The sequence below is a fragment of the Colletotrichum graminicola genome (genome assembly GCF_000149035.1).
Source record: "Colletotrichum graminicola M1.001 genomic scaffold supercont1.9, whole genome shotgun sequence".
NCBI lineage: Eukaryota > Fungi > Ascomycota > Sordariomycetes > Glomerellales > Glomerellaceae > Colletotrichum > Colletotrichum graminicola.
Genome location: NW_007361013.1, coordinates 155,695 through 176,896, shown reverse-complemented (window position 1 = coordinate 176,896; position 21,202 = coordinate 155,695). Strand labels below are relative to the sequence as shown.

Sequence of the window (21,202 nt, the reverse complement as noted above, 5' to 3'; positions counted from 1 at the left end):
TCAGCGTTGTCTCCTCCGAGAGCCAGAGAGAGGCGAGAAAGGGACAGTGGGCGTGGAAGAGGGAGGGGGGAGGAGGGAGGTCGAGTGAAAGTGTGGGGCCTTCAGAACGGTTTAGGAGAGAAGGGGGGGACCCCTGGCATCTCCTTTCTCATTAAAAATGCTAACCGGTGCCTTCCTTGTCGGAGTGAGTAGAAAAGACCAAAACCAGCCAACAAAAAGCAAGCAAGCAAGAGCAGTGCAACGGGTGGTCCTAGACAAGAAACAGGCGAGAGGCAAGCCAGGACGCTGCTTCGACGGCCTGTTTCCGAGCGAGGGGAGGGTAAGGTGGAGGGACTGGTGCAAGAGCGAGTGTCGATGTGGTCGGTGATGAAAGTGAGAGAGGGGGGGGGGGGTGGGTTTGATGTGAGGCTATGTAACGGCTAAAGAGGAGACGAAAATGATGAACAAGGGAGAAAAGGTTGGCAGCGATGTCCAGACGGATAATGACGATAAGCTTGGTTGGATCTTCAGATGCGACTATGTTGGAGTGCATTGCCTGCAAATACACTTTGTCACACTCGAAAGACACACGTAGCTCAGGCACGTATACAGTTGTCGAGGCACGGCTATAGCTGGTACATCCTTGCTTATGTCTGTGGAAAAGCCTTGGCCAAGTCACTTTAACGGCGGGATAATAATGGCAAAGCAGGGTAGGATTGTCACTTTGGGATTAGGGGTGGGTGATGTGACGGGCTTTAGCCATGTGATACGTTGTCAGAAATGGAACTCGAATACGGACGCATTGAGCGGGTGTCGGCCTTCTAGGTATGATTCTCATTCCCTCCGTTTACCGGCTTTTTGGAGTAGCATCTCATTGGAAGAGGAGGCTGCAGGCCAGAGGGCAAAATAATAGGAGACAGGGGCGACCGAGCGTGTAAAGGGCCGCTAAAGAGGGGCAAGTGGGAGAGTGGAGTGGGTGCTCAATATCATGGTGAGGTGGTGTCGTCGCTGCTCAGGAACGGCGCTGGTTGCTGTTGAGACCCCTGGCTAATGGAATTAGCATCAGGAGCTGATAGAGAGGTACTTTACGCACTGCGCCACGACGCTTCAACATGGAGTAACCGTCTAGGATGCCATACACGCACCACTGCCCGTTCCTTTTCGTCCCGCTGCATCGACTGGTAACTAGTCGGCATGAGGAGGAGTCCTCATCCATCCATCATCTTAGCACAAACAAAGGCTGCCTCCAGGCTCTTCTCGTTCCTTTGTCATGGCCACGGCCCGGGTTGCGGACAGCACCTCGGTCCATCCGGACGTGGACCATTGGCCATCATACAAGAGCATAAACTGCAATTAGATGGGGGGCTCGTCCCCCTTCCCGAGCGCATGCAAGTCTCATTTCCAGCAGGCTTGATTCAGTGCCAACCCCCCCCTGGGCCGCATCAATTTTCCTCGTCTCCATGATTACGGGGGATAGGCCAGCTTCATGTACCGCCCCCAAAGCTCCACGGAACAGGCCCTACCTGGCCTTTTCCCATTCCATTTGATACATACGTGTTCTGGCTCCAAGCCCCGAGGGGTCTCTGGACCAAAGGTCTCGGACATGGGGGCCAGCTGCAGAGACCAAGGAACGAACGCACACAAAACACAAAGAACCAAGGACAAACCGTTTTCTAGGCGAGTTCCCCGAACCGGTAGAAGGAGGAGAAACATTCTGCATCGACACTTAACCGTTGCCTCCACGGACGACCGTCCGAAACAAAACTAAGGCCAGCGAAACCCTGGATCTGGCCGGCGGTCGCTCGCCTCTCCCTCTCTCTCTTCCTCTCTGTCTGCTTGCCAGCTTGCCTTGCCTTGCCGCTTCGCAGGCCAACCAAGAAGAAGCATCTTGAAACATGCAGGGCTCGAGATGAGTGCCGGCTTTTGGCCGTCGTCTCCTCTCCACACTAGGACGTTTCCGACGAGCGCTTTACGTCAAGCAAACACCCTTATTCGAATTTCATCTTGTACTCCATTACAGCGACACAAGGGCAATTCGCCCAAGTCCAAGGGCGAGGTGTGCGCTGTCGCGGAGGTAAAGTAAGGCCTGCGAGATGTCAGCAGTAGCTGGATGCGGATGTAGATCTGAATTAGGGACATCACCCCAACGTTGCGCACGGCGACAAGTAGGCAAAAGCCCTGGCGTCGGTGGCGGCTGCACGCTATCTCGATCTCACTATCCGTACCGTAGGTACTTATCAAGGCTTGATGAAGGAGGAAAGCAGCCACCTAGGAAAGAGAGAGACTGAGATTGGGTGGGAGGGCGAGGGGCAGGCTGCGCTACACTAGCACTAGCGCCAAAAACATGGGGGTCGGCGGCAGTTTCGTGTGGCACCTACTCTCCGTCATTCGACTACTAGTACCTAGCCAAACGTTTCTCAGTCTTTCTTTTCTTCGCTTTCTATCCTATGTACGGATACCAATAGCTTCCCTGCGCTATTTCTGTTGCTTGAATCATTCGGTCTCGGGCAGTTGCGACTCGCCATGCATGGGTCCCCGTTGCCACATTCTCCAATCGTCCGAGGCCTATCGCGCAACTAGGGTAGGAATCGTCTGCTGAGAAAGGCGCCTGAGGGAGGGGAGGGACCGGCAGTGACCGGCAGTGACGGAATACATTCGCGACATCCAACGGCTAGAACGGCTTAAGCCCATTCAACATATCCGTATATTCCCACGGTATCTGTTCCTGTCTGTCATCTCCCCTCGCCCCCTCTCGCCTTCTCTCCGCCCTCTCTTCTGCGCCCAGCTGTGTGACACTCACCTTGAAATGTCATACGTGTACATGCCACCTGAAGTCGGCGTTGTACCAGAACGGTGATCAACCCAACTCTTGTCGGGTCGGCTTTCCTCGTCCCGCGCCAACCTGCGGCTTTATTGATTGGGCCAACTGCATTTGATATCCAGCTCGGCTGCGGCCCGCGGAATCCCCAACACTAACCAAGCAGCAGATCCTAACTGCCAAAGTCATTACTCGCTGGCGCTGGTTTTCGGTGCCAATAGGTATGGCGGAGGTTTTCCAGTCCACAATTCGGGTCCCGTTGATGCAACCGTTGTTTGTCCGTTCGTGGTCTTTCCTTTACTTCTCCTCGGTGCGATCGACGTGATGCCTGCACTTGGGCCAACGTGGGCCTCCCAGAGAAGTGGATCGCCGAATCGTCAAGTCTACCTACGGAGCTTTCACGAATCGAGGCAGCAGCTCGCTTCTCTTCAGTTTCACCACAACATCATGACTCCCGTTATGAGATGGAGAGCGACATCGTTAGCTCTAGACACTCGCCATCTCGAAAATTCGAGAACGGCCGACGACATGCGGTGCGAATTGGGTTTGGCTTGAGCTCGGATTCGCCCCACATGGTGCCACTCATTTGCTGCTCCCAACGCTGTTGGTTTTCCACCTGGCATGCCCGATGATCATTCTTGGGCTCACAAACTGGTCCGCTTGGCGGCCTTGACATGGGGTGGCTTGGCCATATACCAGCTGTCGCGATAAGCCTTCACCTTTCATGGTCGATAGGCTGGCTGCATCCGCACCAGCTTTTTGATGTTGCCTGTGTTTGCTCCAACGTCCAGGCATACTCCATACGAGAGCCCTCTGGATGTTGTTATTACCAAGATGAATCATTCCGACCAATCACGGGCATATGTGACGCCGGTACATGGAGGCCTAGGCATACTGTTCCGAGAAACACCGTCTCCCTTGTCATCGAGCTCTGGGATTGTCAACAGAGCCGCACGCCGCAGCTTGGGCACAGACAAGACCAACGCCGACCCTGTCGAGCCCCATTATTTCCCTGCAGCAGAAGCCTCCTGAAGGTTTGCGGAAAGCGGACGCAGCTGCAGTCGCACCGTTGAATCCGGCCGAGCGCGGCCGCAATGTCGCTGGCAGGGCACTCTTCCGTTTTGTGGCTGGAGTGGCGCGGATTCTTCTTTTTTTTCTTCATTCCCCTGTCAGTTTCCCCCTCTATATTTGTATATTCGCTGTGGCCATGACAAGTGACAATCTTCTCTAGGCCAAACTTCAAGTGTTCCACTCCTGGTGCTTAGTGCTTGGGCGTCAGGAGCGCATGAATTAGGGCTGAAGTTCTCCCTTCTAAGTGACAAACGTGAGGGATGCCCCTGTTGTCACTGCTGTTGTCGGCCTGCATCGGAATGTGGCTGGTGAGTCACAAGGGGCCGCCAGCCAGTGTTAGAACATGGCCTAGAAGAAAAGAAGGCAAAAAAGAACACCCTCCTGGCGAAGAATCAATGCGTGTCGCCACCTCTGCCCAAGGCACATGCAGCTCAAGGCCAAGGCATAAGGAATACTCGTTTGCCATATGCTATGGGACAAAAAGGCGAGAGCAGGAACAATGAGACGGTTCATCCCTGTCATCGCAAAGTTACCATCCGATGAGCCCGAACCGAGCGCAGGTCATGATAAGAAAACATTTCCAGGCCGACTGGTTATAGCGCACGCTGGCATATCTCAAGTACCAATCACCGCCTTACGGATGCAATGGACGTTAGTAAAGAAGGGTTTAGTGGGCCCGTCCCTTCCTAGCGCACCTACCCTTCCGCCGCAAGTCCCGACTATACATAGTAAATACTAAGATGGGCCAAGTTTCGGGCTCCGGCAGCATCCCTCGTGCCGTGTCGTGTGTCCGAGTGGCAGTCAGGTGGCAGCTCTCCCTTGTTACCTTCCGCTCGTGCTCTCCACTGCCGGGACTGATAAACCTTGTCACCGTCAAGACTGTCCCACTGGTTTTCGCGGTACAGAGGAGACCCAAGGGATACTGCGAAAGCCAGAAATGCGACGTAGGTACGTCAGCGCAAGAAAAAACAAGCAATTTGGTCCTCACTGGTGGGCAATCCGACTTGTCTTGGCTGGCTGTTCATTGGCTCCCCCAAAAATACCCATCTTCTCCAAATTCAGATCGGCCTCAACGACTGTGCGACCGCCCGCTTGCAACCCAGTGCGTCCGCCGCGCCCGCTTCGTCACCTCTTTTCTTGCAAGTTTCGACGCGTTCGCCAGCATCTTTGGACGGGAGAATTGTGCTTCTTCTGACCCATCTACTTCTCAAAATCTTTCCTTTGACTGTTCCTGATTTGGTCGCCCGCGTGTGCCAACCTCTTGCGCGCTGCAAAGTCGAAAATCACTCCATCGTAACCATGCGCTGGTTAACGTCCTTTGCGGGCTACTTAGCCCCAATCTTCCTCATCATGTCGCCAGTCCTCTCCTACAGCGACCAGGCTTTGTCTATGCACAGAAAGAAGTCGAGCGCCGGCTTCTCTCTCGATATCCCGCTGATAATGCTGGTGGCGTCTCTGCTGAAGTGTGTCAATCCCATTGAACCCGTCGCTTCCGGAGCAAAGCTGATACTTTACCTCTCCCACAGGATCTTCTACTGGCCCGGCGCGCGATTCGACACCGCCCTACTCATACAAGCGCTTCTGATGATCGTGATGCAAGTCATCTTGCTCAAGATTGCTCTCGACCACCGTCTGCCCCCGTCGTCCAAAGGAGGAGAAGCTGCGGTGCCCTTTGCAAACGTCAACGATGGACCCGTATTTGGGGCACAAAGGCCCTACCACTTTTGGCAGTGGAAGTCGCCCAAGCCGTGAGTCCTTGGCTTTGCGTGTGCCGGCCTCGCTGACCTGCGACTGACATATATCATAGCTACTGGCAGTTCTTGCTCTACCTCTTCATCGGCCTGACCGTCTGCGAGCTGCTCCTCGCCCCCGTGCGACCCATATACCAAACCTATTCGACGCTCATCGGCTACATTGGTCTCTCGGTGGAGGCGACGCTGCCCTTGCCTCAGATTTTTTCAAACGTGCGGTCCAAGTCTTGCAAGGGCTTCCGCTTCTCTGTGTTGGCGAGCTGGCTGATCGGTGACGGCATGAAGATGTTCTGGTTCTTCACCTCGACGACCGAGATTCCCTGGGCCTTCAAGCTTTGTGGTATCTTCCAGGCCTGCTGCGACTCGTTCCTCGGCGTCCAGTACCTCATGTACGGCGATGGCGAGAAGGGAGAGATCAAAGAACACCCCATGTCCCAGTACCCTCAGTACCCGAACGGCGTCTACAAGCCGCCCTTGGCGGATCACGTCAGCGGGAGGTCTAGCCCCGCTGGCCGTAGAACCTCGAGTCCTTACGGAAAGGAGCCGCGATAAATTGCCGGTTGTGCACTTTCCCACGTGTTTTAGTGCGACAATGGGTTTCCCACCGTCTTTTCTGGTTTCCAGCGACGTGCACGATTCACATAGCACGGTTGTAGGTTTAGGAAGATACAGCAAAGATTTGGGCGGTAGCTTAGACAGGGATTAGACAGGGAGTTTCAGGAGCCAAGAGCATGGGGCCAATTGTAATTACCATGGGAATGCAGGGGTTTTCTGCTGAGCGAGGTGAGCTCAATCGTCTCTGCGTGATCGCGGAAGCCGTTACTCGATGTTAACGACTACTTGGCTGGTCGTCTTTCAAAGGAAATTGCGGCATCACAAACAGCGTAAGAAATGCCCTTCATTCTAGAGTACAGTTGCCTGGATACCCAATTTATAGTGTGATGTTCTTTCTTGAAGCAAGGCGTAATAACTCTGAGCCGTCGCACTGCTAAGGATCCTCTCGTCAAAGTACCTCCTTATCCCATAAGCACCAGGCATCGCGGAAATTCAGGAGTTCGAGAGCCTCCCAGCCTCCCACTTTTCAAGTTGGCCACCCAACTACCAACTGCCGAACCACACCATCGTCCTCAATCGTGATCTCGAGGCCGTTGGCAAGCCAGAGACCTCATGCCAAATACCGACTTACTCAAATTCGCTCCTTGAAAAAAACGCTTCTTAATTATTTTATACCTACGGATACGGTTTTAAACATTACGACCCACAGTCAGCTCTTTTGTCCCCATTTCGATATCTGTTTACTTTTCACCCGGCCAACCAGCAATTTAACTTGAAGCCTGCGATCCTCTTCAAGCGCGTGCGATCTGCTGGTTTATCCATTCGATACTGCTGGTACGTCTGGCAACTCATTGATGATCTACAACCTATTCTGGACAGCTCAGATGTTGGCTTAACATTCGGCAACATTCATCCCAGCACCTTTCTACTAGAGAGTTTGGGTGTTCCTTGTACCTCATCGGCCATAGTCTTAGTCTTGCCCAAAGAAGACTTGAAGAGGCTCGCAAAGAGCATCATCAACCGAGATACAGCAACTCCATAGTCGGTCTCTAGTTGACTGGAAGCGACTGGACTGTACAAGACTGAAGACCAGAAAACAATCACCTCAGAGGTAAGCACGCAATTGTATTCTTCTTGTCATTTACGAGCCCTTCTCGACCTCAGTGCCTAATGTTGGCTTCTGTCCTGCTTTGTCCTACCTGTTTCACGCAATCTTTGCAGCCTTCTGCATGGCATGCAAGCTGGTCCTCTGGATCTATGCCAACTGGTTGCTCCCCTTGCGAGTCCTGCCTGCCCAACATGAGGCGTTGGTATGAGGTGCAGTTGAAATCCCATGGAAGTCTCAGTCGACATTCTTGGAGTGCAGCCGTGTAAGTGACAGTGTGAAGGCTCCTACCATTCAGACTCTATTATCTACATCACTGTGCGCCAGTGCTGTGATCACATCGAGTGATTTTATTTTGTTTTGGACAGAGTAATCAGTCTGGTAGCTGCACGCACCTTCGGTCCAGACACTTCCTGGGGGCTTTGCAAACCAGCCCACGAAAAGAGACCACAAAACTCCAAGCTGCTCTTGCTTTCTTGCTATCTGAACCTCAGCGCTATCAACTTTTGACCAAGCGGTAGCTAACATCCTTCGTAGGCCTGGCTGTCAAGTCGGCCACACAAGCACTGAGTGCTCTCTCGCCAGTTCTACGTACCTACCTAGGTAAGTCATACCTAGCTTCACTGTTCTTTCCTTCCTGGCCTCCCGGACCTCATCCACCAGCTTCCTGCCTTTTCCCTCAGAAGAGTAACCACACGTCCAGCATCTGCCTATACCTTGTTTCTTCTCCATTCACCTTCAGCCTCCAGGCTCAATGCTTACATCTACACAGTGATTTCAGCACTAAGCACCATACCGCACTGTCCAAGAGATTACCTCAAGGCATCAACCGCATTCTTCAAGTTTACAGATCCTCAAACTGAGAACTCTCTCCTTCCATTACCTAAATAGTGAGTGCACAGAAACTCGCTCCTGCCAATATTGGTTGCCTTCGTCCTCTTACCACTCTGCCCTCCTCTCCTCCTCTGAGCTGCCTCCCCTTCTCTTCCTCACTTACCACTTTCTCGTCTGATACATCTTACCCCATTACACAAATATCTCACTTCACACCTCATCACCTTCAATTACATCCAGACCTGACACTTTCATCAGAAGCCTCACCCCCGACAAGACACATCTACACAACTTTGGTCCTATCACAAGGTATGAACATGTTCACTCGTCGGGCTGCCGCCCATATACCCTAATCACTCCTTTGGCCCATGATTGTCTTATAAACCGTGTGTATACTGACATATTACCCGGAAAGATCGCACATCGCAATGGCTCCCGCCAATTTTAAGACCTATGAGGCTCAGGCCCGCCTTCTTCGTGCCATTGTGGCTGCCCACCCCGAGGTTAAGTGGAACTATAAGGGTAAGATCTAATTCTCTCCTTTTTCGTCTTGCCCCCATCACCCCAATTATCCCTGCCTCCTTCTCTCGTCATTCACTTTAGTCGTCTGTTCCTTCCAATATTGCTCGTCTTCTCCGATTCTCATCGTCGACGTCATTTCTGACGTACGGCAGACATCCAGAAGTTCTATGGATCGGACATGACCAAGGATGCGCTTAATCATCGATTCAGAGCCATCCGCAACCATACCTGGACGCTTCAACAGGCAACCTATCAGGGCGTCGACTGCAAGGACATCCCCGTAGACCTGCCCAAGGAGAAGAAGGGTAAGGCTGCTTTGCTGCCTCTTAGCCTGTTCCTTATGCCCCCACTTGACTATGCCGCGAATACATACCATCCAGCCACCGTCTGATCGTGAATACCTGCTGACACGAAACAACAGAGATTGCCAAGTTCTTCGGTGAATCCACCGCCGATGGCATTCAATTCCAGTTCCGAGGCATCAAGAAGGACGCCGAGTCTCTCAAGCAGACGGCCAACAGCGGCGGCAACCCTGCTACCGCACTGAACCTCCCGGCTAGCGCGACCTCCAGCGCCTTCTCGACTCCTCGCAAGCCGCGCACCCCATCTACCAAGACCCGCGTCTCGGGCGGCGGTCGTTCAACCACAGCCAAAAAGACTAAGCAGCTCAAGCCTGCCCCCATCTCAGTCTCAGAGGAGGACGAAGAGGAGGATGAGGACGTCGATTATAACGAACTCGAGGACACACCCTCCAAGAGCCGCATTCGCGATCACATTCTCGATGGCCGCGTGTCCAAGAACAGACATACCCCAAACCCTCGCCGCAGCGCTACTCCGAGCCGTGCCGCTACTATCGCCGCGGCTGCCAACATTGCCCAGGCCGCCGCCGTCGACCTGACCACCTCCGATAGCGAAGTCAACACCCCCGACAACTCGGTGGGCTACCAACTCCCCGCCGCTGTCGACATGAAGCCCGCCATCATGCAGCAGCAGGCACAGGTGCAATCGATCTTTGGGAGCCCCGCCTCTGCCTATGAGCAGTCTATCGTCCAGCCTGTTGCTCAGCCAGTCATTCAACCTGCTGCTCAGCCCGCCATTCACCCCGTCTCCAATAGCAGCTACTCTGGTCACTCCAGCTTCGATCCTTCCCAGAGTGTCAGTGTCTTCAACGACGACCCGCTCAACTTCAGCTTCATTGACAGCATGGGACATGGCGGTGGCGACTTTGACCCCTACACGGGCAACGATGGCGAGATCTAAGACAATTGCACCAGCAGGCAGGAGGGGACGTTGGGGAATGGGAAACACTTTGGGTCTGCCTTCACACGTGAGTTTCGTTTCGCCACTTGCTATACCTGTCGATTCCACTCTATTTCTTTACGGGTCCCTGGGACACCATCACCCAGGATTGGCGTTGGATTTCACTTTTCTATTAGCCCCTTGGTAAAGGATTCCAAGACCTTGGGAAGTATGTATGAACACAACGGAAGGATAAAAAACTGGCTCTTTTCGACTCTAGATAGTTGGTCTTTCTACCAGGCTCGCAGAGCCGTAGGAAGTGGAGCAGATACTCAATAAGATACCAAGGCACTAGGCCGATATGATTCGCACCTTTGAGTACATAGCCCACGCAGTGATATGATGACGCGGAGGGATACCGGCCATGTTTTGCCTGGGTTGCCTCTTGGGTTTTTTGGCCATGTGTTGCAAAACACACGGCTTTTTCTTTACTACGCCGCCCGGGCAAGTATAACTATGCCTGTGACGATGCGCATTCTCATCCCAAAGACGAAAGCGTGAGGCGACGGCCTCGGGCATGAATATGACGGGTATATCCTTTGTTTTCTTCTCTCCATTTGCTACTTTGGGTTGAGGGTGGTGGGCTGTAATCACGACTGTACAAAACAATTATGCCCACCTGATCGTTCATTCTTCTTTTTCTTCCTCTCTCCATCGTGCATTCCCTCCAACGGCTTCTAGTTTTCCTTCTCACCCGACAGCAGCTTCCACAGCGCGTCCCTATCGATGTAGTCGTGGTGGATGATGTTGACGAGCCAGTAATCGGAGCGTATCCGCTCCAACAGGCTCTCGCTCTCGCTGCCCTTGCCGTAGACCTTGGACCACTCGCCCCAGATATTGAAAGCCTCCTCCGCCCAGGCGCGGAAGCTGACTTCCTCGATAATGGTGGGGGTGATGATTTCCTTGCCGGGAAAGACGCCCCACGTGACGGCGTTGGTGCTGGCTTCGGTGCCTTCGAGGACGAGCCCGCCGCTCGCGTCCGAGGACACAAAATCACCGGCAGCATTGGCGGCGTAGAAGCAGATGGTGTTGTCCGTCACCTCGTTGAGGCGTGCGACGAGGCTGGCCCAGTCGGACGAGGGGATGAAGAGCTCGACAAAGGCCTTTTGGAAGACGAAGCCATGCTGAGGACCCCAGCCGAAGGTCGGGTCGCGCGACGGGATGCCATTGACGGCGGGCTGGGAGGCGACGGTCCACCACCCGCGAGTGTTAAGCTCGAGGAGCTCCTGCTGGATGATGTTGGACTCTGGGAGGAGCTCCTCCTCGGACCAGGGAATGGCGCTGAGTTGGCCCTTGATGTGACGGATGAAAATGTTGTTGATGTCCTGAACCGTCTTGGGTGTGCCCCAGAGGCGAACAGCCTGCGTCACAGACATGTGCAGGCTGACGCCGTAGCCGTCGATCTCACCGTAAGCTGGGGAGCGGGCATCACCCCAGCGGCCGTTGGGGAAGTCATCCCACGTCGCCTCGCGGCCGACGGCGCCGACGCCTTCTGAGATGGCGAGGGTGTTGGCGCGCGTGTTGACGGGCTCCGTACTCGAGAGCTCGACCGCCGTCGTCTCGTAGGCGGGGTTCGAGGCCGAGGGGACGATGATGCGGTTGTGGGGGTCCGATGAGCCCATAGACGAATGTCGGCGCCCGGACAGTGCACGCGCGGCAGGGTGGATCGGGGCCAGGCCGTTAAGCTGGACCTCTGGGATGGATACAGGAACGCCCGGGCCGTCGTCAATCACAGCTTCCTCGTCCTCAAGACTGTGATCGGGGATGAGGCCTGTTCTCTCAAGGATGAAGGAGACGGCCTTTTCGAGGTTGAGAGTGTAGAAGTGGAAGCCCTTGGGGCCAGGCGTCCTGCTCTTGACCTCCTTGACTTGTTCTACGAGCTCGCTGAGAATGTCTACGCCAACCTGCTTGACCTTCTCGTCGTCACCCTTGACCGCGTCCAGGCGGGCCATGAGGTTGTCGGGGATTTTGGCGTGGCTGAGCTTCGTCGTTCGCTTGATCATCTGGTAACTCTGGATCGGCATCAGGCCGGGGAGGATAACGATGTCCCTGAATGCGCCGCTAGGGTGTTCTTTGAGAATCTTCTCAAACTCATCGTAGGCCTTGATGTCGAAGAAGAGTTGGGTCATGATGAAGTCAGCGCCGGCCTGGACCTTCTCAACCAGATAGGGCAGGTCATGCTCGAAGCTCTGTCCTAGGGGGTGACTCTCGTCCGCGTGTCCCTCGGGATACGCCGCAACACCTATACAGAAATAGTCGCCGTAGCTCTTGCGGATGTACCTGACAAGGTCAGCGGCCCAGACGAAGTCTTCGGCATCATCCACATCAGAGTCCTCAGCATCGCGGTATTCACTCTTCCGAGGCGGGTCGCCTCTGAGAGCCAGGATGTTCCGAATTCCCAGTGCCTTTGCGTCTTCAAGGGCCTTATCAATGAGCTTGCGGCTCATGTTTGTGCATGTTAGGTGAAGACAAGTCGTGAGACCGAGCTCCCTTTGACAGATCTCGGCCAGTTCCAGGGACTTTGTTGAGGTAGATCCGCCGGCTCCCCAGGTGACATTAACAAAGAGCGGCCGCAGCGCCCTTTCCATTCTGTCCAGACGGACGCGGAGGTTGGAGAGACCCATTGCCGTCTTAGGCGGGAAGAACTCCAAGGAAAAGTAGTTGGCGTTTGCCGGCAAAGCGGCGATCTTGTCTGTAATCTTCTCCATTTTATATGGAGTAGTCGGAACCTGGACTCTTGACTAGGATTCTCTGATGATATGGTGAAATGGTAGCGTCGTCTTCCTTGGACAGGACCAGAGAAGGGACCCTCAAAAGAGCCGGACCGAGTTCCTTTATTGCAGTTGTCCGATTTCGATGGAGGGGTAAGGTGGGGGGTTGAGTCTGAGAATTTGATACCGGCTGGCAGGCAAGTGACGTGAGGAGCTCGAGGGTTAGGAATAGTGGACAAGACAAATTGAGCAAAGGGCTCACAGCAAGCTCAAAGAAGGAACGTTGATTATGTCAATAGGCAAGGATTTTACTTGATTGGCTTGCTTGCGCCGGCGTTCATTCCCTAGTAGTGCATACCTATGAAGAATTGAGACATTGAAATGATTTTGGCGGGGCAGTTTTTTGGGAAGTGGCAGCACGTACTGTGCCTGAGACTTCGGATGTCACCTTTTGGATGCGGCTACAAGCGGTAGCACACAGTGTCTAAATCGGTCTCCTGCGGTTTTTAGTTATTCCGCTGGCCCCTCTTCCTGGCCAGGTTGCCCTGGAGAAGGAACCCCTTGACTTACTTGCACTAAATGCTAATTAACGTGGGCGGTCACCCATTAGACTGCAGTTGTGGTTCGTGAGGCTTTGCGTACAGCAGGACAGCAGAAAATCCTAAAAGAATACTGATGCACAGACAAAATGCTCCTGTCTACTCAGTATGATTGGCGTCAGTCGATTGCTGTCACACCTGCCCATGATATGTGCCAGGGGTGGCGCGGAACAAATGACGCTTCCCTGCAGGATCATCTGCCACTAAAATTCCGCAGAGTGACGGCGGAGCTGCAGGGGTTTTGAGAGAGCTCTCCGTTTTTGATGGAGCTGCAACTGTAAACGCGACGACTGATTTCCTCCGCTTCAAACCCACGATAGCGTGAGGCCGTCGTATGACTCCAACCTCGTTCTTGACCTCCACCGTCCACGACTCCCTACCGATCATGTCAACAACACCATACCAATGCAATTGATTCACGCGAAACACATTGGCCGTGTGTGGCCATCGCGGGCCATCGCGACCTTTGCCAAAGCTGCACGAGCTTCCCCGATCCTAGCTACACGACCGTCTCAGCCGTTTACAAGCCCATATCTCGCTCAAGCCACGCAGCGACGAAGCTACGCAGACACCAAGCTCGACTTTCCTGCCCTCGACAAGAAATGGCGCCAGCAGTGGGAAGCTTCCAAAGCGCCTACCTCCGAAGATGCCTCCAGCAAGCCTAACAAGTATGTGCTCCCGATGTTCCCATACCCGTCTGGCACATTGCACCTTGGCCATCTTCGCGTATACACGATCGCCGACGTCCTCGCTCGATACCACACGATGCAGGGATCCCGTGTCATGCTGCCAATGGGGTGGGACGCATTCGGCCTCCCTGCTGAGAACGCGGCCATCGATCGTGGCGTTGCCCCCGCGGCATGGACCAAGAGCAATATTGTCAAGATGAAGGAACAACTAGAGGTCATGAATGGCAATTGGAACTGGGATAGGGTTTGTTTTCCGGGTTCTTTGTCCTGTTCTGGCTGACACCGTCTTTCAGGAATTGACCACTTGTGATCCCGACTTCTATAAGCACACCCAGAAGCTTTTCCTGATGATGCTCGAGCGTGGCTTAGCCTACCAGGCCGAAGCTGAGGTCAACTATGACCCCGTTGATATGACGGTGCTGGCGAACGAGCAAGTCGACGCCAACGGGTGCTCCTGGAGATCCGGTGCCAAGGTCGAGAAGCGGCAGCTCAAGCAATGGTTCTTCCGTATTTCCGAGTTTAGAGAAGCGTTGCTAAAGGATTTGGACACCCTTGCCAAGGACGAATCTTGGCCCGAGAGAGTCCTAGCCATGCAGAAGAACTGGCTTGGCAAGTCGACTGGTGCCGTCATCAAGTTCCCAGTCATGGCCATGGGTCATGATATTCATGCAGGCATTGAGGTCTTCACGACGCGGCCAGATACGCTCTTCGGAGTCCAGTATATTGCACTGGCCTCGACACATCCCATCGTCTCCCAACTGGCGAAGGATGATCCCGAGCTGCAGGCTTTCCTGGATACCTTACCAGGACTACCTCGCGACTCCAAGGTCGGTTATATGTTACCACACGTGAGGGCTATCAATCCTCTGGCATACCACGAAGATACCCCCGACGACAGCAAGAAGTCTATCCCTGTGTACGTCGCGCCGTATGTACTCGGGGACTATGGCGAAGGCGCTGTCATGGGTGTTCCAGGCCATGATCTGAGAGACAACGCTTTCTGGAAGGAACACCACTACAACGAACCCGTAAGGTTCGTGATTGCGGCATCAGAGGACGATACAACGTCCGCGATGGCGAATAACCCATTTGTTGAGCATGGTGTTATGACAGCTGCCGGCGGGCCCTTCAAGGGAAAGTCCTCCGAACAGGCGGGCCAAATACTCATCGCCATGCTTGAGGCGGCCGAACTGGCTAAGCCGGTCGAGAAATGGAGATTGAGAGACTGGCTGATCAGTCGCCAGCGCTACTGGGGAACGCCGATTCCCATTGTTCACTGCGGTTCCTGTGGACCGGTTCCTGTTCCAGATGACCAGCTGCCGGTTACCCTGCCTGACGTTGGCGACCATTGGACGAATGGTCAAGCTGGCAACCCCTTAGAAAGAGCAGAGCAATGGGTCAATACCAGCTGCCCCAAGTGCGGTGGCCATGCCAAGCGCGACACCGATACCATGGATACCTTTGTGGACTCGAGTTGGTACTACGCGCGCTTCGTGGATCCTCACAATGCATCGGAACCCCTATCTGCCGAAGCTGCAAAGGCCTTGCCCGTGGACTTGTACATTGGTGGCATCGAGCATGCCATCCTGCACTTACTTTATGCCAGGTTCATCTACAAGTTCCTGGCCACCACGCCGCTGTTCCCTAGCTCAGGCGAAGCCGACACTGTCCATGAGCCTTTCAAGAGACTCATTACGCAGGGCATGGTGCACGGCAAAACGTACACTGACCCCAAGTCGGGAAAGTTTCTCAAGCCAGACGAGGTTGACTTGAAAGATCCGTCGAATCCCAAGGTTGTGGCAACAGGAGCCACGGCAAACGTGTCGTTCGAGAAGATGTCCAAATCCAAGTACAACGGAGTTGATCCCACCGAGTTTATCTCCAAATACGGCGCTGATGCGACACGAGCTCACATTCTCTTCCAGGCGCCTGTAAGCGACATCCTCAACTGGGATGAGAGCAAGATCGCTGGTGTTACACGTTGGCTCCAGAGGCTATGTGATCACGCGGCCAGCCTTCAGAAGACCCCAACCGAGGAGAAGTCTGTTGCAACATACCTTGAGGAGCGGTCAGGCAACTTGTCCTCTATGAACGAGGACGAGCTCGCCGCTTGGGATGCTGACGCTGCCATCTGGCGAGCCGTTCAAAACACCATCAACTCTATTACTCAGTCCTACGAGACTGTGTACTCCATGAACACCATCATTTCAGACCTTATGAGTCTGACAAATACGCTCTTGGACAATACCAAAGCAAGTGCGCTTATCCAGCGAGAGGCCATGTCGGTTCTACTTCGGATGATGGCCCCTGTTGCCCCTGCGGTATCTGAAGAGTGTTGGAGCATTCTCTACCCCAACTCCGGCTCCATTTTCCAATCCGCTACTTTCCCTGTGAATGATAACACCGCATCGTTGCTGAAGCCCCGCACGCAACCTCTGGCTGTCCAGATCAATGGAAAGCTGCGCGGTGTCGTCGAGGTACCTAATCCTCCTTCGGGTCTGGAGGGCGAGGCATTACGGGAGTGGATGGTGGCTGAGGTTCTGAAGTCGGAGGAGGGCAAGGCCAAGTTTACCGGAGGCCAGTTCGACGTGAGATCGCCGAAAAGAGTCATTGTGGCCCGTGGTGGTAAGACCGTCAACTTTGTAGTCTAAAGGTGTAAAGAAGCATGTAAGATACCCATCGCTCTGTACAAGATAGAAAATTAGAAAACAGATCATTATTTGCCAGCCCCTCTGTATTCCCTTCTTCGCCCGTCTCTATCTAATAGCATTAATGCTTGAGATTAACTGAATGGTCCTACAAAACAGATGCCACAGACTGATTGACGAGGAACAGACGACTGCACTTTGACATGTATGTGTGTGTGTATATGTGGGTGTGCCAAAATCGTGCTTACCTGAAGACCACCTACAGGAGCAGCTTTGGAAATCTAGATGCTTTCATAACTCTACTAAAGATCTGTCTAGAATGAAATTCTTGCCCTCTTGGCCATGCTACTTTCGCATTGTAATATCGATGCCTGCTCCCCGAACCTCGGACATTACTTAATGCGCCTCATGTGTCGCAGCTCTTTCTATATCTATATTCGTTCGTCTGCTCATGTCTTCATAGAATCTTCGAAACCACCAACTCGCCCTCGCCACCCTCGACCTCCAAGAACGAGCCCGTCTCGAGCTTCTTCTTCCACTTGTTGCTCTCATACCGCCCTAGAATCATCGTCATACGCAGAAGAGTCCCTTGACTGGAAACGTGCTCGGCACTGCCCTCCGTAAGAGGGGTGAATGTCCAGCGGCCAAACGCCCAGTTGAGGATATACCGCGACTTGGGGTGGGGCGGTGTGGGGATCTGGGCGTCTTCGTCGGAGTCTCTGACGGTCGACGACGCCGTCAGAACAGCCTTGATACGGTACACCTCGTCCTTCGGCGCCGCGCGCAGGAGGCTCTGCAGCTTGTCCGCGTTGACGGCAGCATCTTTGGGCCCTTTTAGCTCAACCGACAAAACCTCGACCTCTGTCTGGTGGTCGTGCGAGTGGTAATCTCCCTTGTGGTCGTGATCGTGTGCGTGGTCCTCCGTCAAGCCCTGGGCGAGACCGCCATCTACGCCAAAGACGAGGTCGGCGCCAACCCAGCCCTTCTTGCTCTTGACCCACGGGATGTCGACCTCAAGATCGCCAACCCGGTCGAGGACCTCATCAAAGCGGTCCTCGGAACACAGCTCCCACTTGTTGAAGACGATCAGGTCCGTATACTTGGCTTGGATGCGCGCCGTGTAGCTTGTGTCCTCGTAGCCCTTCCAGTTCTCCGTATCGATGACACTGACGACTCCGTCGAGGGTATAGTTGCCCGTCTCGCGGGCGAGGCGATTGACCTCGAGGGCCAGGGTTGCGGGGAAGGCGGAGCCACTTGTCTCGATTACAATGCGATCCGGGCGGACGGTCGAGTGCAACTCGGCGAGGGCGACACTCAGCTGGCCGACGAGGTTGCAGCAGATGCAGCCGTTGAGGAGCTCCTGCACGCCCGAGATGGCGTTGGAGGAGGCCAGCTGTGAGTCGACTGCCAGGTCACCGAACTCGTTCTTTAGGAGGGCGAGCTTATACGACGGGTTTGCGGCCTTGAGCTGGGGGAGGAGGTTGAGGATCAGCGTCGTCTTACCGGAACCGAGGAAGCCGGTGATGATGGTGATGGGAATCGGCGCCATGGTGGGCAGGGTGCAAAGAGAAAAAAAAAGAAAAAGAAAAAAGACTGGGCGGCAGAGAATCTACACTAATATTGAACGAACACAATGTTGCGGCGAGAGGCGATGTCAAAGCTTCGATGGGTTATGTTGAGACGATATCAGATCACATAGGTAAACTTGAAATTTTAGGTTGAGGAAAATGCCGCCGCGCCGCCGCCGAGAAAACGGGCTGCTACGCGGCGGTGCGGGATGGAGGGGTTTTTGGGCGGTCAGAGGCCGATAAGACGTAATAATACATCCTCCAGTGACCTAGGGGGTGTTTAAGGTTATCTTAGCGGGCAGCCAAGGGGACTGCAATGCCGAGCTAAGCGGTTTTGACGTCACTGGTCCCAATTTGCGGGGGCCTCACATCACCTTTTCCTGCATCATTCTTTGACAAGCAAGCAAGCAAAGCACCACACCACTGCCACCCACCTTGGCTTCATCCACGGGTTGGTAGGCGAGAACAGCAGGTCCATATCAGCCCCAGAGAGCCACCCCCTCTGCCGGAGCAAGCCCGCCCAGACCTATGCGATCATAATCCGGGACTGGACGCGCGGTCCTGCATCCGGACCCTTGCCGTCCATCGTGCCACGCTGGGATGAACTGAATATTACTAGAAGTAGCCCCAACCCCAGCCCAGCCCTGCCAGGCTTATTTCCCCCTTCTATCTCACCTTCTGGCCCATCGATGCCTGATACTCAGCCACAATCAATGAACTTAATCCATCGCTGTTAAACCTGTATATCAAGAATCAACCCATTTCTGTCACTACCTATCGTCCTGTCTATCTCTGTGGCGCTCCACATCCCATTAACACCATCCTCCTCCGTCTTGACTTTACAACGTTGAAGACATACGATCATCGCCGCTGAGCCCCGCCACCACACTATCAGTCGCCAGCATAGCCACAGATCAATATGTCCGCGGACCCCACCTCCCGATTTGCGCCCGAGCCGAAGATCCAGAACAAGGATCGTGAGGTGTCCTTCAAGCAAAAGCTGGATCAGGCCGCCCACGATGCTCGGAAACCCGACGACGAGCCCAATCAGAACCCAATCATTGAGAAAGGTATGTACCAGACTCATTCTCTCTGCGTCTCATGTCCACAGCATCAAACCATCAATATTCTCACTGCACCGTAATACAACCCAAGGCTCCCTGTTTTTCTCCGTGTATGGTTCCGTGCAGCTTATCGACGTTTCGAAACAAGTGACACAGTACATCCCAGCCGTCGCCAATATCCTTGGACATCCGCAGGAGGAGAGAGGTGAGAAGGTATCGCGGCCTGGAATTCCTGGACCCCCAGAACGGCCCTACGACGACACCCAGGTCGAAGAGTTCATTCGGCAACAGCACCGTAGCAAGGGAGAGGACGGCTTGCTTCAATGAGCACGAAACGCGACTGGGAACCGCCAGTTCCCAAGGACACCACGGCTTGAATGGGCTGTCATTGGATTGGCATTATTTGGGTATGATTTCACACAAGCACGCGCCCATACGACGAAACGAAGTCGGCTTGGCACTCTACATCCCTCGATGTCATCCCATCGTCCAGGTATGTCAAATGCTTGGCGGGGATACACTTTATACATAGCGCATCTTGAATAAAGACTCCGACAACCCCCCTACTTTCACAAAAGCCTGGAATCAGGGACAAAGGTGAGGAGGAAGAAACAGGAAACCGCCCGAGGAAGTCTGTATTCTACTTGAATTTAAATATCCCGTTTGACGACAAACTCAACAACTGATGGCCGTTTGGTTACCCATGCCAACCAAGGGACACAAGTTGCTCACGAATGCCGCCAAATGCATAACACAACTGATGATGATCCAATACCGCAAAGGACACCGAGGCCCCTCTTGAGAGACGGTACGGAGGCGGCGGCGACCGTTGATGGCCTAGTAGAGTTAGCGCCGGGGCGCCACCGGGGGCACCAGCGGTGCCAGGAGCACCGGGCTGGCCGGGCTGTGCAGGCGCAACCTGGTCGTATGAGCCGTAGCCGCCGTAGGCGCCCGCGGTCACGCCGTTGCCGTTGATGTCCACATTGGCGGTTGGGGCCGGAATGGAGCAGAGAATGGGGATGTTCTTCCAGACGCAGGGCTTGCAGTAGACGGTGGTCTCAACGAAGCCAGGGGGATGGCTATGATCTTTGAACTCGGACGGTGACCCGGTGCAAAATTTGGTGATGGTGTAAGCGTGATGGGGCTAACACGGCGATGGCGTTGCAGGTGATGAAGGTTGAAGTAGTGACCGGTCCAAGACTGTGGGCCAGGTTCGCATCACAACTCGCCTGAATTTGAAGCTAGAGCGCAACAACGGCCTGTGATTGAGGGTGTTGATGAGGCGGTGTCTCACGAGTCAAATATGGTTCGTCGCGGGCTACATGTGCCGCATCGGACCTCACGGTGAGCCAGCGCTGCCGTGTCGAGCCTTGTGTGCCTCACGAGTCCCCAAAGTCGATTCCGAGCCGATGGATGTCGGCGGCACTGTTGGATAAGGGCCATCGCCACCAGCCATCTTGACGGGCACGGTCTCGCATTTGTCCGTGTTCCAACATTCACCAATAGTTTGGAGCGATATTATAAATAAGCAAGTCGGTCATGCGCGTAGGCATGTCCCCCATCAACAGCATCACTCACCCACCGCCCGAGAGGGCCTGGGAGGAGACTTCCTATAATCAAGGGATTTTAATCTGCAGAGCGATCCCCTCCGAGGAGGGGAAAAGGCAACTCGACACCGTGGATAAAGACTGGGTGTAGGTCGTGGCAGCTCTGGGTTACTTTTTGATCTAAGGAAAAGAAAAAGAAGAAGAAAGGGAAAAAGAAATTTCGTTCGCGCGCCGCCATTTTGAAGCTGCCGGAATTCGGCGCTAGTCCGCGTTGGGAAGGGCGGTCAGCCCCTTACCGTGTGGCCCGCCAGCGATTCCTCCGTCAATTGGCACTGTATAAGTGTGCTGAGTTTTCACAGGTATCCACAGTGTCCCACTCTCTACCTTCACCGTCCTGTTGCGAGTCTCACATCACCAGGGTTGAATCAGGGCTACACAGCAT

At 54.2% G+C, this 21,202-nt stretch overlaps 7 protein-coding genes across 7 annotated transcripts; 4 read left to right on the top strand and 3 right to left on the bottom strand.

Annotated features, from left to right (window-relative positions):
• Positions 1-5,218: 5,218 nt before the first annotated feature.
• Positions 5,219-6,171, top strand: GLRG_03037 (uncharacterized protein; the record flags this gene model as incomplete). The annotated part of the gene is made up of 3 exons (XM_008093722.1): positions 5,219-5,331; positions 5,395-5,616; positions 5,676-6,171. 3 exons carry the CDS (start codon positions 5,219-5,221, stop codon positions 6,169-6,171), a joined length of 831 nt encoding a protein of 276 aa, XP_008091913.1.
• Positions 6,172-8,541: 2,370 nt separating this feature from the next.
• Positions 8,542-9,895, top strand: GLRG_03036 (uncharacterized protein; the record flags this gene model as incomplete). Its single annotated transcript, XM_008093721.1, has 3 exons — positions 8,542-8,635; positions 8,788-8,940; positions 9,057-9,895. The coding sequence occupies 3 exons, from the start codon at positions 8,542-8,544 to the stop codon at positions 9,893-9,895; spliced, it is 1,086 nt and encodes a 361-aa protein (XP_008091912.1).
• Positions 9,896-10,611: 716 nt separating this feature from the next.
• On the bottom strand, positions 10,612-12,642 carry GLRG_03035 (methylenetetrahydrofolate reductase; the record flags this gene model as incomplete). Its single annotated transcript, XM_008093720.1, has 1 exon — positions 10,612-12,642. The coding sequence occupies one exon, from the start codon at positions 12,640-12,642 to the stop codon at positions 10,612-10,614; it is 2,031 nt and encodes a 676-aa protein (XP_008091911.1).
• Positions 12,643-13,649: 1,007 nt separating this feature from the next.
• On the top strand, positions 13,650-16,584 carry GLRG_03034 (leucyl-tRNA synthetase; the record flags this gene model as incomplete). The annotated part of the gene is made up of 2 exons (XM_008093719.1): positions 13,650-14,177; positions 14,227-16,584. The coding sequence occupies 2 exons, from the start codon at positions 13,650-13,652 to the stop codon at positions 16,582-16,584; spliced, it is 2,886 nt and encodes a 961-aa protein (XP_008091910.1).
• Positions 16,585-17,038: 454 nt separating this feature from the next.
• On the bottom strand, positions 17,039-18,130 carry GLRG_03033 (CobW/HypB/UreG; the record flags this gene model as incomplete). The annotated part of the gene is made up of 1 exon (XM_008093718.1): positions 17,039-18,130. The coding sequence occupies one exon, from the start codon at positions 18,128-18,130 to the stop codon at positions 17,039-17,041; it is 1,092 nt and encodes a 363-aa protein (XP_008091909.1).
• A 938-nt stretch (positions 18,131-19,068) lies between these two features.
• GLRG_03032 (uncharacterized protein) lies at positions 19,069-19,540 on the top strand (the record flags this gene model as incomplete). Its single annotated transcript, XM_008093717.1, has 2 exons — positions 19,069-19,219; positions 19,362-19,540. The coding sequence occupies 2 exons, from the start codon at positions 19,069-19,071 to the stop codon at positions 19,538-19,540; spliced, it is 330 nt and encodes a 109-aa protein (XP_008091908.1).
• Positions 19,541-19,910: 370 nt separating this feature from the next.
• GLRG_03031 (uncharacterized protein) lies at positions 19,911-20,669 on the bottom strand (the record flags this gene model as incomplete). Its single annotated transcript, XM_008093716.1, has 2 exons — positions 19,911-20,292; positions 20,557-20,669. 2 exons carry the CDS (start codon positions 20,667-20,669, stop codon positions 19,911-19,913), a joined length of 495 nt encoding a protein of 164 aa, XP_008091907.1.
• Between the last annotated feature and the right edge of the window lie 533 nt (positions 20,670-21,202).